Source organism: Podarcis bocagei (genome assembly GCF_964188305.1).
Source record: "Podarcis bocagei genome assembly, chromosome: 6".
In the NCBI taxonomy this organism is placed as follows: domain Eukaryota; kingdom Metazoa; phylum Chordata; class Lepidosauria; order Squamata; family Lacertidae; genus Podarcis; species Podarcis bocagei.
In genome coordinates, this window is record NC_138130.1 from 99,045,261 (window position 1) to 99,061,010 (window position 15,750).

Here is a 15,750-nt window from a genome sequence, read left to right on the forward strand (position 1 = left end):
GATTTCTCTTCCATTTGCCCCCAAACCGACCCCAGATCTCCATCTTCGGTGGATGGGAAAAGAGTGCTAATGAAGCAACCTTTTGCAAACAGGCGAGCAGGAACAAATCCTTTGGCAAAGGGGAAAAACTCACCCTTGGCTCGGACGGATGCATTTTATTAAGAAGTCTCGAAAGCCACGCAGCGTTCCAAGTGATTTCTTCCTATATAACGGGCCGTGAGCACGCATCTAAAACCAATGGATGTGTAGGGCAATCCTCTCTTTTGGCCAGCGCCAACAGCAGGAGGGGATCAGTGGCAGCGAGGGTTTGCAAAACATCTGGCAAGGAGGCTTCCCGTCAGCTTGCAAATGGAGCAACAAGTAATCTGTGAAATGTTAACATCTGGAGGGAAGCTGTAACCAGTTCCCAAAGTTGTCGCTGAAGCCAAAAGAACCGAGAGGCAGAATCACACTTTCTCAAACTAAATAACTCTTTATGTGGTTTGCAAAAGATTAATTGGACAGCTCAGTCGGAAGAGTTGTTCTAGCTTGCAGCTGAACGACGAAGTGGGTTTTAAATTATATTTTGTTTTGCTGGTAGAGCATGAGACTCTTAATGTCAGGGTCAGGGGTTAAGAGCCCCACCTTGGGCAAAAAAAAAAAATTCCTGCATTGCAGGGGGTTGGGCTAGATGGCCCTTAGGGTCCCTTCCAACTTTGCAATTACCGTATTTTTTGCACCATAACACTCACTTTTTTCCTCCTAGAAAGTAAGGGGAAATGTCTGTGCGTGTTATGGAGGGAATGCCTATGGGTGGCGGGGGGGATCTGCTGCAGTCGTGAGCAGAGGATCCATGGTTCCCCTTCCTTCCCTCCTCCGTGGTTACAAAGCATGGATCCACATGGATCCTCAGGATTTTTGCATTGGGCTACTCCAAACTCACTGTCAGATCACATGTCTGTGGCCACAGCATGAACCACAAAAATCATATATCCACTATTTTGTTTAGAATATTTTTTTCTTGTTTTCCTCCTCTAAAAACTACGTGCGTGTTATGGTCTGGTGCGTGTTATAGAGCGAAAAATACGGTATATGATTAGCAGTAATGTACGAAAATTCAACACCTTCTAGTACTTAAGTGATATTTACAATGCCAAAACAATAAAGGCATACGCAACTCAATATCTCAAAGCCAAAGAGTCCAAATATTCCTCAACAAGTCCAAGAGAACAACTCTTTGTGAAGAATCACATTTTCAGCAAAGCACACGTCTGTTGTTATAGATTTAAGCACAAGCAATCTATCAGTTTTAACAGCCTTTAACAGTATATGTATATATGTTTAAAAAATGGGCAATTTCTGTTGCAAATCTATTGTGAACAGTGTTAGGAAAGTTGTTGCATATGCTAGACAACTGGATGGCGCTGTGGGTTAAACCACAGAGCCTAGGACTTGCCGATCAGAAGGTTGGCGGTTCCGATCCCCGGGATGGGGTGAGCTCCCGTTGCTCGGTCCCTGCTCCTGCCAACCTAGCAGTTCAAAAGTGCAAGTAGATAAATAGGTACCGCTCTGGCGGGAAGGTAAACGGCGTTTCCATGCGCTGCTCTGGTTCGCCAGAAGCGGCTTAGTCCTGCTGGCCACATGACCCAGAAGCTGTACGCCGGCTCCCTCGGCCAATAAAGCGAGATGAGTGCCGCAACCCCAGAGTCGGTCACGGCTGGACCTAATGGTCGGGGGTCCCTTTACCTTTTACTAAAAGAGAGATGGGGAAAAGGCTTAAAGTTGGGTTTATTTTTAGACACCTGGGGTTCAATTTAAAGGTTGTCTTCTACAGGGATGGAGAAAGAATTCAGTTTTGTTTGCATTTTAATGAGAAAACACCCATTCCACACTCCTCAAACCAATATGCAAAGTGAAACACTTTCTTTGAAATTCGATGCAATTTTCCAACCAAAATGCGTATATCAAAGGAAAGTATATTAGTGAAAAATAACATACATAATGCATCAGATATGAAGAAATTACTGGCAAAAAGTATATATTCAAAGAGGAGTAGTAAAAAATGTGTTTATTAGGAGAAATTCGCACTAAAATGCTGATGAATTTTCACTATTGGGTTGTTTTTATTTTTATTATTTATTTTGTGGTTGTTTTACATATTGATTTTATTTTGTGAACCACCCTGAGACCCACAGGTATAGGGTGGTATATAAATTCAATTAATGATGATGATGATGAATATAATTGTAAATTGCTGCTGAAATGTGAATTTGCTCAAACTCCAGCTTTGCACAGGATTCAGTGGTTGGTGCAAAGGCTCCTGGGATTGCACTTGCAAAGGCTCATGGGAGTCCTGTTTTTGTGCCCTCTCTTCCGGGCTACTTTAGGGCCGGTTTTGCCATTTTAAAAGTCGCTTCCGGGGCTGATTCAACACGTGCTTGTGCTATTAAAGAAAAGAGCCACATAACCCAAGAGAACTGGATTCCTCCACTCCCGTTTGCTTGGGGATCAGATCGCACTCTTGCATATTCTATTTCTGTAATTCCTCCTGCCCTGAAATATCCAGTTACTTTCCCCATCCACCCCTTCACTTCTGTTTGATACAGGATCCCTTCCAGTAAAGGAACCAGGACGGAATCTGCTGGGTTCGTAAAAGTTCTGTGCATTCTTACCACTTCTTTCGCCGTTGGAGATCTAATGTGAAACTGATTCCCACCTTTGCCTGGTCTAAATGAACTGGGTTGGAGGAGAGAGAGTTCCCATCCTGCTCCAGTTTCAGGTAGCAAGTGGTCAGGGATGATGGTAACTGTAGTCCAACACCATCTTGGACATTAATAGCGAAGGGGGCCATCTTGGAAGGGAGGAGGGGGTGGTAGCCTGCAAGAGAGAATTTTCTATAGGGAGCTGTAAAACGCATGCAAGCCAGTAGTTTAGTTTGTAGTAAAAGTAAAGGTACCCCTGACCATTAGGTCCAGTCACGGACGACTCTGGGGTTGCGGCACTCATCTCGCTTTACTGGCCAAGGGAGCCGGCGTACAGCTTCCGGGTCATGTGGCCAGCATGACTAAGCCGCTTCTGGCAAACCAGAGCAGCGCACAGAAACGCTGTTTACCTTCCCGCCGGAGTGGTACCTATTTATCTACTTGCACTTTGACGTGCTTTCGAACTGCTAGGTAGGCAGGAGCTGGGACCAAACAACGGGAGCTCACCCCGTTGCGGGGATTCAAACCACTGACCTTCTGATTGGCAAGCCCTAGGCTCTGTGGTTTAGACCACAGCGCCACCCGCATCCCTGTAGGGAGAGTAGGAGAGCTGAAAATAATGCCGATATATTTCGCATCTGCCAACCAATGCACCCCTTTGGTTTCAGATGGCACATGGGCAGACGAGTCCCAAAATCCCCAGGACACAAATTTCCACCGCCCTCTAGCAGATAAGGGGCTCATTTGTCATCATTAATGTATTTAGCGTTAACTCTGGAAGTGGATCCTCGATTCTGACCAAACTAAGCCTACTTTTGCAATTGCAAAGGTAAAGGTAAAGGACCCCTGACAGTTAAGTCCAGTCGCGAACGACTCTGGGGTTGCGGCGCTCATCTCGCTTTACAGGCCAAGGGAGCTGGCGTACAGCTTCCGCGTCATGTGGCCAGCATGACTAAGCCACTTTTGGCAAAACCAGTGCAGCTCACAGAAACGCCGTTTACTTTCCCGCTGCCAGAGTGGTACCTATTTATCTACTTGCACCTTTTGGGGTGCTTTCAAACTGCTAGGTATGCAGGAGCTGGGACCGAGCAACGGGAGCTCACCCCATCATGGGGATTCGAACCGCTGACCTTCTGATCAGCAAGCCCAAGAGGCTCAGGGGTTTAGACCACAGCCCCACTCGCATCCCTTTTGTGATTGTACGTTGTATTAAACTGTTCCTAATGTTGCTGATAATCGTAACATTCCTTAGGAACTTATGGTGAAGGCCAGATGAAAAATATCTGGAGGATGATATTGTTAGAATTCCTGCTCCATGACTGCAGTCATGGGATTGTTGTCTATCACATGACAGTATATGTCTTGACTCCACAGAGTGGGAAGTGATGGAGACAGGATGTTTGTGTTACTGTGTTCTGTGAAGTGGGACTATTGTCCTTTGTTCTTTTTCTCTTTGCTGTCTGATGCTAGAGAGAGAGGGAGCCATGTTGCAGTGCTCCGTGTGTGTTTATATGTAAATAAAGTAGATTAGCCAAAATGCTGAGTTGCTGAGGTCTGTTACGCAACTGCGAAGACTCTGTGGATCCCTAAGTGTGCCGATGTTGGTTGGCATCGGTCGCTGTGATGTTTGGGCTGAAGAAAGCTTTTGAAGCTCCCAAATGATCGACCAGGAGGGAGAGAACATGCCAGTCGGGCATGTGTCTCTGCCAGGGTCCTACTCGAGTGTAGGATGATCTCCTGACAGATATCTGGAGGACCACAAATTCATCAGTCCTGTGTTAAATGTAATAATAACTGAGGACAGGTTGAAGGCCTTTAGAGGACAGAGATGAATGGGGAGCTCCCAGTGTGGAGAGCCAGTGTGGTGTAGTGGTTAAGAGCGGTAGATTCGTAATCTGGGGAACCGGGTTCGCATCTCCGCTCCTCCACATGCAGCTGCTGGGTGACCTTGGGCTAGTCACACTTCTCTGAAGTCTCTCAGCCCCACTCACCTCACAGAGTGTTTGTTGTGGGGGAGGAAGGGAAAGGAGAATGTTAGTCGCTTTGAGACTCCTGAAGGGGAGTGAAAGGCGGGATATCAAATCCAAACTCTTCTTCTTCTATTCCTCACACAGAGCTACAATTCCTAGAGTGGCTTAACAACCAATCCCTCTTCCCAGGGAACTCTAGGAATCAAAAGGAATAGGGGGTCTCCTAACAACTCTTAGTACAAAGACAAATGAAGGCTTCGAGACATTAAATGCTGTCAGTTCAAACTAACACCTAATCCACAATTTGAGGGCATACGTGAGCCAACCTCATTTTTTAAAAAACCGAATAAATTTTGATTTGATCAGAACAGAAACCAACTTGGTTCCCCTTGGCCAACCTTTCCAAAAACTGCTGCCCTACAGATGTTCTGGACTCTACAATCTGGACACTTTCTGAACTATTGTCCTCATCTAAGCATTTTTCATGGTGACCTGGATTTTTTGAAAGTTGCAATAGTGCTTGTTCCAACACATTAGAAGGTTCTGTGGCAGTTTAAGTGCTTAGCTGGGAGGCCTGTGGATGCTGCAATGTTGATTTCTTGGCAGAAAGATATCTTGGATTGAGTAGCAACTGAGGTACATTGGGTAAGGACAGGGAATAGAACTGGCTTCCTTGAGGGTACATAAATCAGATCAGTCAATTTATTCCGGATTACATAGTACCTGGGTGGGGACCCTTCTGTCTGTAGGAGAAGGGCAGACACTACTAGGCTCTCCTGAAAAGGTCCCTGCATTTAAAAAAGTATATTATGCTCAGAGCAAAGCCTCTGGTTGATGTTTACAGACAGCTTAAAATCACAATACAAACAAGTAAATCAGACCCTCCAAGTGTCCCTATTTTCCAGGGACATCCCTGATTCAGAGAAGCTGTCCTGGTTTCTGATTTGATCCTGGAATGCGGCTACTAGATGGGTTACAGGGACCGGCTTCTGGGACCATCTGTCCTAAAGGATCTTCAGTGGCTCCCAGTACGTTTACGAGCACAATTCAAAGTGTTAGTAAAAGGTAAAGGGACCCCTGACCATTAGGTCCAGTCATGGCTGACTTTGGGGTTGTGGCGCTCATCTCTCTTTACAGGCCAAGGGAGCCGGCGTACAGCTTCCGTGCCATGTGGCCAGCATGACTAAGCCGCTTCTGGTGAACCAGAGCAGCGCACGGAAACGCCGTTTACCTTCCCGCCGGAGTGGTACCTATTTATCTACTTGCACTTTGACGCGCTTTCGAACTGCTAGGTGGGCAGGAGCTGGGACGGAGCAATGGGAACTCTCCCTGTTGCGGGGATTCGAACCACCGACCTTCTGATCGGCAAGTCCTAGGTTTAACCCACAGCGCCACTCGCGTCCCCCACAATTCAAAGTGTTGGTGCTGACTTTTAAAGCCCTAAACGGTCTCAGCCCAGTATGCCTGACCATTAGGTCCAGTCGTGGCTGACTCTGGGGTTGTGGCGCTCATCTCGCTTTACAGGCCAAGGGATGCGCATCCCCCACAATTCAAAGTGTTGGTGCTGACTTTTAAAGCCCTAAACGGTCTCAGCCCAGTATGCCTGAGGGAGTGTCTCCACCCTGGACACTGAAGTCCATCTTCAAGTGTCTTCTAGTGGTTCCTTCACTGTAAAAGGTGAAGCTACAGGGAATCAGGCAGAGGGCCTTCTCAGTGGTGGCACCCGCCCTGTGGAACGCCCTCCTATCAGATGTCAAGGAGATAAAGAACTACACAACTTTTAGAAGACATCTGAAGGCAGCCCTGTATCGGAATGTTTTTAATATTTAATGTTCTATTATGTTTTTATATGTGTTGGAAGCCACCCAGAGTGGCTGAGGCAACCCAGCCAGATGGGCAGGGTATAAATAATAAAATTATTGCGATTTTTATTATTACTCAGTGGTGTTCTCCGACTCCATAACATACCAGTTTTAGGACATGCTCAGGACTTGAAGTCGAAAGAGAGTTGCAAGCGTGAAGAGAAAGTTTGTCCACAAGCTGCACACTTCACAACAGACTAGAGATGTGATGTTTTAAAAACAAAAAAAATAGGAGCCCTTAGGAGACAGGGTCCTATATTCCCCTTTGGCATCCTGCTGTAGCATATGCAAAGACCTGAGCAAAAACAGTTGACTCTCAGAGTTCTTATTTCAGGTGGAGGATAATGTAGAAGACCAAGAAATGGACGTCCGCCTTGTCACCTCCGGACAACTAAGAAAACCTTGGATGAGTTTGCTGCGTCATTATGAACACCGCTGCTTCATCCGCTGCCTGGCTGGCTTGTACAGCTGTCAGTGGCAACGGGATCACCAGAACAGGATCGAGCGGGGCCAGTGCTGCTGCTGCAGGGTGAATGCAGATTCCTGTTAGATTCCTTAAGAAATAAGTCCCAGCGCGTTGGTGGAAAACCTCGCTCCTCTCTCCCAGTGGTGTAGCATGGGTGGCCGACACCCAGGGCTGCTCAGAGGGTGTAGGTGGGAGCGAGGTAAATGGATGGAGGATGCATTCACATTCAATTGTCTAACGGCATCCACATCACCAAGGAGACCGCAGGCACAGAAATAAAAAAACCAAGTGTTATTCCATTGTCTGGAGAGGATACCGTATTTTTCACTCCATAGGGTGCACCTAGTTTTTAGGGGGGGGGGAATCAAGAAAAAAAATCTTATTCCCCCCCCCCAGCCCCAAAGAGCAGCGTACAGGCTGTGTGCAACCTCTCCCTTCCAGAGGGGTTGCGCGCAGCTATGGCACCAGCCAAGGCAGCCAGCGGGATGGATCCCGCTCACTGTTTTGGCTTCCTCTTCCTGCCGGGAGAGGCTGTGCGGGGCTAAAGAGGAAGCCATAGCCACGTGCAGCCTCTCCCTGCCGGAGGGGCTGCGTGCGGCTATCCCTGAAGCCTGGAGAGTGAGAGTGGTCAGTGCGCACCGACGCCTCTCGGTCTCCAGGCTTCAGCGAAAGCAACACGTAGCCTCCGTAGCGCGGAGGGAGCACTCCCTCTGTGCTTCGGAGGCTTAGCGTTGCTATCACTGAAGCCAAGGAGCCTGCATTCGCTCCATAGGACGCACACACATTTCCCCTCAATTTTTGGAGGGGGAAAAGTGCGTCCTATAGAACGAAAAATACAGTACTTCCTGCTTTGCACCGAGAAGCTGTTTTCAATGGAGCCTTCGCCCCTAACAATTTTGCGCCTGGGGCAATTGCCCTGTGGTGCTCCCAGGGTACGCCACTGCTCTCTCCCTCTGCCCAACGGCCCTATTCCTTTGGGGGGAACTGGCTGGGCCATGGGCGGGTGGTGGTGAGAGCCCAAAATGAGTGGGCCAAAACACGTACACCGTACACACTCCTCCTCCTCCTGTCTCCTTCCCCTGTCTCTCTCCATCTTCCCATTCTCTGAGCAGGGGTGGAGGAAGGGGGTGTGGTGGGGGTGGGTTGCCCCGGGTGTCACCACTGAGGGGGGTGACAAAATGCCGGGTGGCACTCACTGCGGGGCCTGTAGCGCGCTCGATCCATGCGTCTCTCCTGGGAGTGATGGGGTGGCTTGGGTGCCCGCAGACTCTGTGGCCGCAGAATCTGTGGCCTTTTAAAAGTGGGTGGGATGTTTTAAATGCATTTCTCTTCCTTTTAATGTACCTATGGGGGGGGGGCAGGTTCCCAGTCCGTTTGGTTGTTTGGGTTTACGTCACTTTGGGTCGCCTTGGGCAAGGCGAAGCCACTAGCAAATGAAATAAATAAATGCATGAGAACATTTTAAAGAAATCACCTCTGTAGATAAGAAGCAAGCTTTCTTATTCAGCCGAACCAGGGGCTGCCAGCCATTTTGCACATTTGCAGAGGAGACGAACTTTCAGTTTCAGTTGAAAAAAAAGAGCTTTTATTTTTATAATTACTGACATCTCATTTGGGTTTTCTTTCCCTTTGTTTCCAGAGGGAGTGCATCTTTTTCCTCTTGGTCTGCCTGGCGTTCTGCCTTTGGTTCGTCTTTCTGTACCTGTGGGGAGAAACCAAGAATGACTACCATAATTTTGACTGGTAGGTGCCCTGGTTATCTGACCTTCGAAAGCAACATCCTTAAAGAAAAGGGTTGCTTCTAGGAGTGGGGGAAGTGGTAATACAGACCACGAGCGATTTACACGTGTCCAATTGGTGCACAACTGCACATGTATGCATTGTGGTGACCCAGAAGTGGCCGGAAAAGGGTGCATAACCGGGTGGAAGATGATGCGTTATTTTTAACTGGGTATGTACTGCAGCTTTTATTTCTTATATTGTATGCTATTGTGTTACAATTTCAAGTACCGTATTTTTCACTCTATAGGACGCACTTTTTCCCCTCCAAAAATTAAGAGGAAACGTGTATGCATCCTATAGAGTGAATACAGGCTCCATAGCTTCAGCGATAGCAACGCGAAGCCTCCGAAGCGCAGAGGGAGCGCTTTGCATTGCTTTCGCTGAAGCCTGGACAGCGAGAGGGGTCGGTGCACACCGACCCCTCTTGCTCTCCAGGCTTCAGGGATAGCCGCCTGAAGCCTTTGGAGTGCAACACGAGTTCACGCTGTGCTCCGAAGGCTTTGGGTTCCTTTTGCTGAAGCCAGGAGAGCAAGACCAGGAGAGCAAAAAATTTTCCCTGTTCTCCCCCTCCTATGGTCTGGTGCGTCCAATGGAGCGAAAAATACGGTACTTGCACTTTGATGTGCTTTCAAACTGCTAGGTTGGCAGGAGCGGGGACTGAGCAACAGGAGCTCACCCCGTCGCAGGGACTCGAACCGCTGACCTTCTGATCGGCAAGTCCTAGGCTCTGTGGTTTATCCCACAGCGCCACCCACGTCCATTGTCCTGTATATAAAGGTAAAGGTAAAGGGACCCCTGGCCAATAAAGCGAGATGAGCACCGCAACCCCAGAGTCTGCCATGACTGGACCTAATGGTCAGGGGTCCCTTTACCTTTACCTATATGCAGGACAAAGTGATCATGGCGTCCTCTCACTTCAGTTCCGAGAGAGAGCAGAAAGGAAAAAGTACAAAAACACAACAGAGCGGAAGAGATAAAGCTAGCTTCTGTTCTCAGGTTTGCCAAGCCTAGAAAGTAAACACAGACATGTGATATAAAAAAAAATGACTCCTTCAGGTAAGGTCACCTTCCACCTGCCTTGCCCAACTCTCTGCTTCTCAATGTGTATTGTATTGTTTTATGTACTGTGGCTTGCCGTTGTCTTACTGATTATAGTTTAGATATTATTGTAACTCTTGAGTGGATTTCTGTTTAACTTTTATATGCTGATATTATTATTTTATACTATTCTAATGATTGTTGAACGTTACTTTTTAGATGGAGGTTGCCTATTTTAAAGTTATGTTTTATTATCACATTTTTGTATTGCATTAGATTGTTATAAGATGTACATTTTTTGTTTGTTCAGCTTGTAAACCCCCTTGAGTATCGTAAGATAGAAAGGCGGTATACAAATGATGATGATGATGATGATAACCATCACACATCAGCAACGGAGGAGTGAAATGCTTACACTCCTCCTGAACCTTCTCGAGAAGAGGAGGACAGTGTGGATTTACAACAGTGGTTTGCAGAAGGCTGCAGAGGGGAGAAGCTGAGAAATATTGGGAGGGGGCAGAAGGAAGAAGATGCACCAGGGAAGAGACAGCTGACAGACTCAGTGTCTTTGGAAAGCATTCCTGATGCCCTCCCTCCGAGGACCCGATGGGCATCGAGAGTAGGAGAACAGAAAGCTCAGATCAGCCGACGCTGGGATGACATAGAATAGGAGAGATGGAGGGGGTGGGACTTTACTCGGAGCAACGCCATTATCCAAGAGAGATGGCATTTCTATCTCTCTGTCCCTGATGTTGGGAAAGATGGAGGGCACAAGGAGAAGGGGACGACAGAGGATGAGATGGTTGGACAGTGTTCTGGAAGCTACCAGCATGAGTTTGACCAAACTGCGGGAGGCAGTGGAAGACAGGAGTGCCTGGCGTGCTCTGGTCCATGGGGCCATGAAGAGTCGGACACGACTAAACAACTAAACAACAATAAGAAGAAGAACTCTTCTTGTTTAACTACTTCTTGGCTGGCGCCATGGGAGGGGTGAAGCCTGTCAGATAATGATTTTTATACTGTGTCTTGGGAAACCCAGGGATTCCTTACTGAGAAATGCAGTAATGGTAGGCAACCCTTTCTGAAATCCAGCGTCTTCTTGCCCGTCTTCCTTCTGCAACCCACAGGCCCCATCACCCCCATAAGGAATGGCCAGGCAGGTACCGGAGCCAAAATGCCTGCGAGGCACAACCGGCCCTACTATTAGATTAGATAAAAACAGTGTTCATAAAATATAAAATATACTACATAAAATATACAATCGGAGCAGATTGCAGCAATAGCTCATGAGTTAAAATTGAAATATATACATACACCCATATAGCTGAGATTTGGGCTACCATAAAAAATTGACCCTGAGGCACTCCAAAGAGCAACTTCAGCATTTCCCTAGTAAGCTATTTTATTCTAGAGGATGACCTGTGCCTACAAATCTGGGCGCAGAATCTGGCTACCAGCCAGGTCGTTTTATGATCTTTGCCTAAGAGGAGAAAATTAAGTTTAGACTTGTCTGAAAGACTGGCGAGCCTTTTCAGCAAAGGATCAATTGTGTCTCTATGAATCTCAGCATAAAAAGGACATCTAAAAATATATGTTTGAGGCTTCCTATTTCCTCTAATGGGCAGGCGCAAAGTCTCTGTGCGTACAGGACCCTTCTATAGGAGCCTTGCAGAACCGGTGAGGGCAAGGCTGAGCTTCTTGTTAAGTTGTGGGTGAACATATCAGACGACACAGCAATTCTTCAAACAGCTCTTGTTTATTCACAGGCCAGAACAGAACAGAACTGAAGGGTTCAGCCAACCTCCACTACAACGCAACTGTAACACTTTCTGTAACTATCCAATCACTGAACGTCACTTTCAATCCCTTATTTGCATATGTGGACCTGAGTGAAAACTATCTACAGTATCCCCCTGCTGGCCAAGGGTGAGAATGTCAGTATATAACACTTCTAGCAAGAGTAAAAGCCCAACTTGCATTTCTGGATGTAAGGAAATAGAGATATGCTGCTGGAGTGGCTACGTATCTCCCGTTTTCTATGATTTTATAATCGGGGACCCTTGTACAGTCCTGTTGTCTCTCTATGTCCATGAGGCCCTACTATTAGGCGAAGTGAGATGATAGCCTCGGGTGGCAGGTTCAGGAGGGCAGGCTCCCAGCAGTTCCTAAGCCCTGCCCCTGACCAGTCCCTTCTGTTGGAGTACAGAGATGTGTCTACCACATATCCTGGAAGATTGAGGAAGGACAAAACTGCATAGTTAAATTATGGGATTTACTCACATGAGAAGTAGTGATGGCCACCAACTTTGTTGTTGTTTAGTCGTTTAGTCATGTCCGACTCTTTGTGACCCCATGGACAGAGCACGCCAGGCCCTCCTGTCTTCCACTGCCTCCCGCAGTTTGGTCAGGCTCATGTTTGCAGCTTCAAGAACACTGTCCAACCATCTTGTCCTCTGTCGTCCCCTTCTCCTTGTGCCCTCCATCTTTCCCAACATCAGGGTCTTTTCCGGGGAGTCTTCCCTTCTCATGAGGTGGCCAAAGTCTTGGAACCTCAGCTTCACGATCTGTCCTCCCAGTGAGCACTCAGGGCTGATTTCCTTCAGAATGGATCGATTTGATCTTCTTGCAGTCCATGGGACTCTCAAGAGTCTCCTCCAGCACCATAATTCACCATCATCAATTCTTTGGCAATCAGCCTTCTTTATGGTCCAGCTCTCACTTCCATACATCACTACTGGGAAAACCATAGCTTTAACTATACGGACCTTTGTTGGCAAGGTGATGTCTCTGCTTTTTAAGATGCTATCTAGGTTTGTCATTGCTTTTCTCCCAAGAAGCAGGCGTCTTTTAATTTCGTCACTGCTGTCACCATCTGCAGTGATCAAGGAGCCCAAGAAAGTAAAATCTCTCACTGCCTCCATTTCTTCCCCTTCTATTTGCCTGGAGGTGATGGGACCAGTGGCCATGATCTTCGTTTTTTTTGATGTTGAGCTTCAGACCATATTTTGCGCTCTCCTCTTTCACCCTCATTAAAAGGTTCTTTAATTCCTCCTCACTTTCTGCCATCAAGGTTGTGTCATCTGCATATCTGAGGTTGTTGATACTTCTTCCGGCAATCTTAATTCTGGCTTGGGATTCATCCAGCCCAGCTTTTCGCATGATGAATTCTGCATATAAGTTAAATAAGCAAGGGAGACAATAATACAGCCTTTTCGTACTCCTTTCCCAATTTTGAACCAATCAGTTGTTCCATATCCAGTTCTAACTGTAGCTTCTTGTCCCATATAGAGATTTCTCAGGAGACAGATGAGGTGATCAGGCACTCCCATTTCTTTAAGAACTTGCCATAGTTTGCTGTGGTCGACAGTCAAAGGCTTTTGCATAGTCACTGAAGCAGAAGTAGATGTCTTTCTAGAACTCTCTAGCTTTCTCTATAATCCAGCGCATGTTTGCAATTTAGTCTCTGGTTCCTCTGCCCCTTCGAAATCCAGCTTGCACTTCTGGGAGTTCTTGGTCCACATACTGCTTAAGCCTGCCTTGTAGAATTGCCACCAATTTGGGTGGCTTCAAAAGAGGATCAGACAAATTCACAGCTATCAAGTGGGCATTATGTTATGCATTATTTCCCACTACTCTCCCTTCATTGCAGCTTATTGGTAGAAAACCTCTTTTGCATTCAGAAGGTCTCAGTTTCGATCCTCACATCTCTAAGTAGAGCTCTCTGTCTGATTTCCAGGAGAACTGCTTCCAGCCTGTGTGTAGACAATATTGAACTAGATGGAGCATTGCTCTGATTCAATATAAGGCAGCTGTTTATGTTCTTCTCCTGCTTAAATGTTTGGACTCTCCATGGGGGACATGGCTGTCATTGTAGCCTTATTAGACTTTACTGATTGGTGGGCTCTGCATTGCTCCCGGAAGGGAGGAAGGAAGTCAAATGACACCGAGGGTTGGTTCAGAGAAAGAGTTCTTTATTTCTGCTCTCCGGAGCAGCAGAAAGGCACTTGCGTGGTCAGTCCACAGCAAGTCCAAAGAAATGAGAAATTTCATGCAGTATATATATCCTCCAGGAATATATATTCCCCAGGAATAATATATTCCCCAGGAATCCAGAAACGTCAGCTTGTACAGGTTGACATCACAGATGTTCCTGCTCTGGTACTCTAAACCATAAAAGGATTTTCCTTCCTGAACTCCTGACCATAAAAGGGTATTCCTGTTCCTACACTCTATCTTGGAGCAAGAGGTCACCAACTCTAAGAACACACTCTGGCACTGTTCCCGCACTAGGTCTGTGCGTCAGAGTGTGGTTAGGATGTAAGATAAGACCCAGACGTGTCATCCCTACTCCACTGGAACAGCCAAGGGCATCCATTGCCATGACTGATAAAGGAGAGAGCTGTTTATACAGCTGTGTTCTTGTTATGCATTTGCTCAACAGCTCAAGTTAATGCATTTTAGAAATGCTCCCTTGGAGAAAGAAGAAAAGGGGGTTTGGGGGTCCCGGTTCAAACTGACTGCACAGAAACCCATTCCTTCATCATGACGAGCCCCTGCCTTTCAAGATTTAGAACCCTGGCTCATCCCATACGTAACGAGTTTGCGTTGCATTTTTAGGTACAATTATGGGAACTTGGGCTTCTGGTTTCACTGGTCTGCCGTCTTCCTGATCCTCGCTGCCGTCGTTTTCACCTATCTCTTGTTATTACTGGTAAGCACAACTTTCTTTTGATTAAAGGCTTCCCAAGGGGATGGTTCAGGTTGGCAGCCAAGTCTCCACCAAGGTGCAGCACTGAGGCTGTAAAAGCTCTGGGAGGGGACCATATCTGTGGAGACTGGAGTCATGGGCCGTGTAGGTGGCATAATGCGCAGGTTGCTTGTAGAATGTATTGGGTTCAACACCCAACGTCCCTTGATTTGTTTTAGCAGATTTGCCCCCTGCCTTTCAACCCAAAGATATAAGGAGATATTTGATAGCAGTACAGTGGTACCTTGGGTTACCTACGCTTTAGGTTACAGACTCCACTAACCCAGAAATAGTGCTTCAGGTTAAGAACTTTGCTTCAGGATGAGAACAGAAATCGTGCTCCGGCGGTGCGGCAGCAGCAGGAGGCCCCATTAGCTAAAGTGGTGCTTCAGGTTAAGAACAGTTTCAGGTTAAGAACGGACCTCCGGAACGAATTAAGTACTTAACCCGAGGTACCACTGTACTGGAACTGGAATAGACTCTTTGAGAGTCCCTCGAGAGCTCCTGTTATTCCAGACAGACCTGGGGTCTCCAACATGGTGCCCATGAGCCCCAGGGCACCCTCGGACACCCTCTGCAAAGCCCACCAAGGCCTCCCATTCATCCCAATTTTTGAAGCTTTGGTGGGGAGTTTGCCTGTTTGAGGTGTGTGCGTTTCTGAGCATCCCCTGACTTTCTCCTGTGAAACAGATATTCGGTGGTATCCATGAGAGTTCCTTAGATTTCCAAATGTGTCTCTGGAGCCATAAAAAGTTGGCAATCACTGGAGCAAAAAGTTGTGGACTAGACGGACTCATATTCATATACTCGGCATATCAAATGATCTTCAGATTGGATCGATTCCCAATTTTATGTAGCTTTGTGCTTTCCTAACTGCCCTGTGATCTTCGGATGTAGGGCAATAAATGATTTTAATAGAAATCCATACCCCCTCCTTTGGTAATCCTCATAGAACTCTAGCCCAATGGTTGCCATTAGATTTTGAATTGATTTTAGAATGAATTGATTTTAGAATGTATTTCAATTAATAGATTGTGATTTTATGTAAACTGTGTTACTTTTACTGTTGTTAGCCACTCTGAGCCCAGCTTTGGCTGGGGAGGGTGGGATATAAATAAATAAATTATTATTATTATTATTATTATTATTATTATTATTATTATTATTATTATTCCCATCATTGAAATCAACCAGGCTCCAGGGC

At 46.7% G+C, this 15,750-nt stretch overlaps 1 protein-coding gene and 1 long non-coding RNA gene across 4 annotated transcripts in view; one reads left to right on the forward strand and one right to left on the reverse strand.

Moving 5' to 3' along the window:
- Positions 1-15,647, reverse strand: part of LOC308588877 — a 26,763-nt gene extending 11,116 nt beyond the window's left edge. Inside the window, exon 1 of the long non-coding RNA XR_014008958.1 lies at positions 14,791-15,647. This is a non-coding gene — a long non-coding RNA (uncharacterized lncRNA). The remainder of the gene's footprint in view (positions 1-14,790) is intronic.
- GDPD4 (glycerophosphodiester phosphodiesterase domain containing 4) overlaps positions 1-15,750 on the forward strand; it is a 40,402-nt gene that overhangs the window by 251 nt on the left and 24,401 nt on the right. For 2 of the 3 annotated variants that reach the window (XM_081197381.1, XM_081197382.1), the window contains exons 2-4: positions 6,848-7,042; positions 8,619-8,722; positions 14,417-14,510. In XM_081197381.1, the coding sequence (XP_081053507.1) occupies positions 6,848-7,042; positions 8,619-8,722; positions 14,417-14,510 (393 nt within the window). The remainder of the gene's footprint in view (positions 1-6,847; positions 7,043-8,618; positions 8,723-14,416; positions 14,511-15,750) is intronic. The other variant, XM_081197383.1, reaches the window with a different exon arrangement.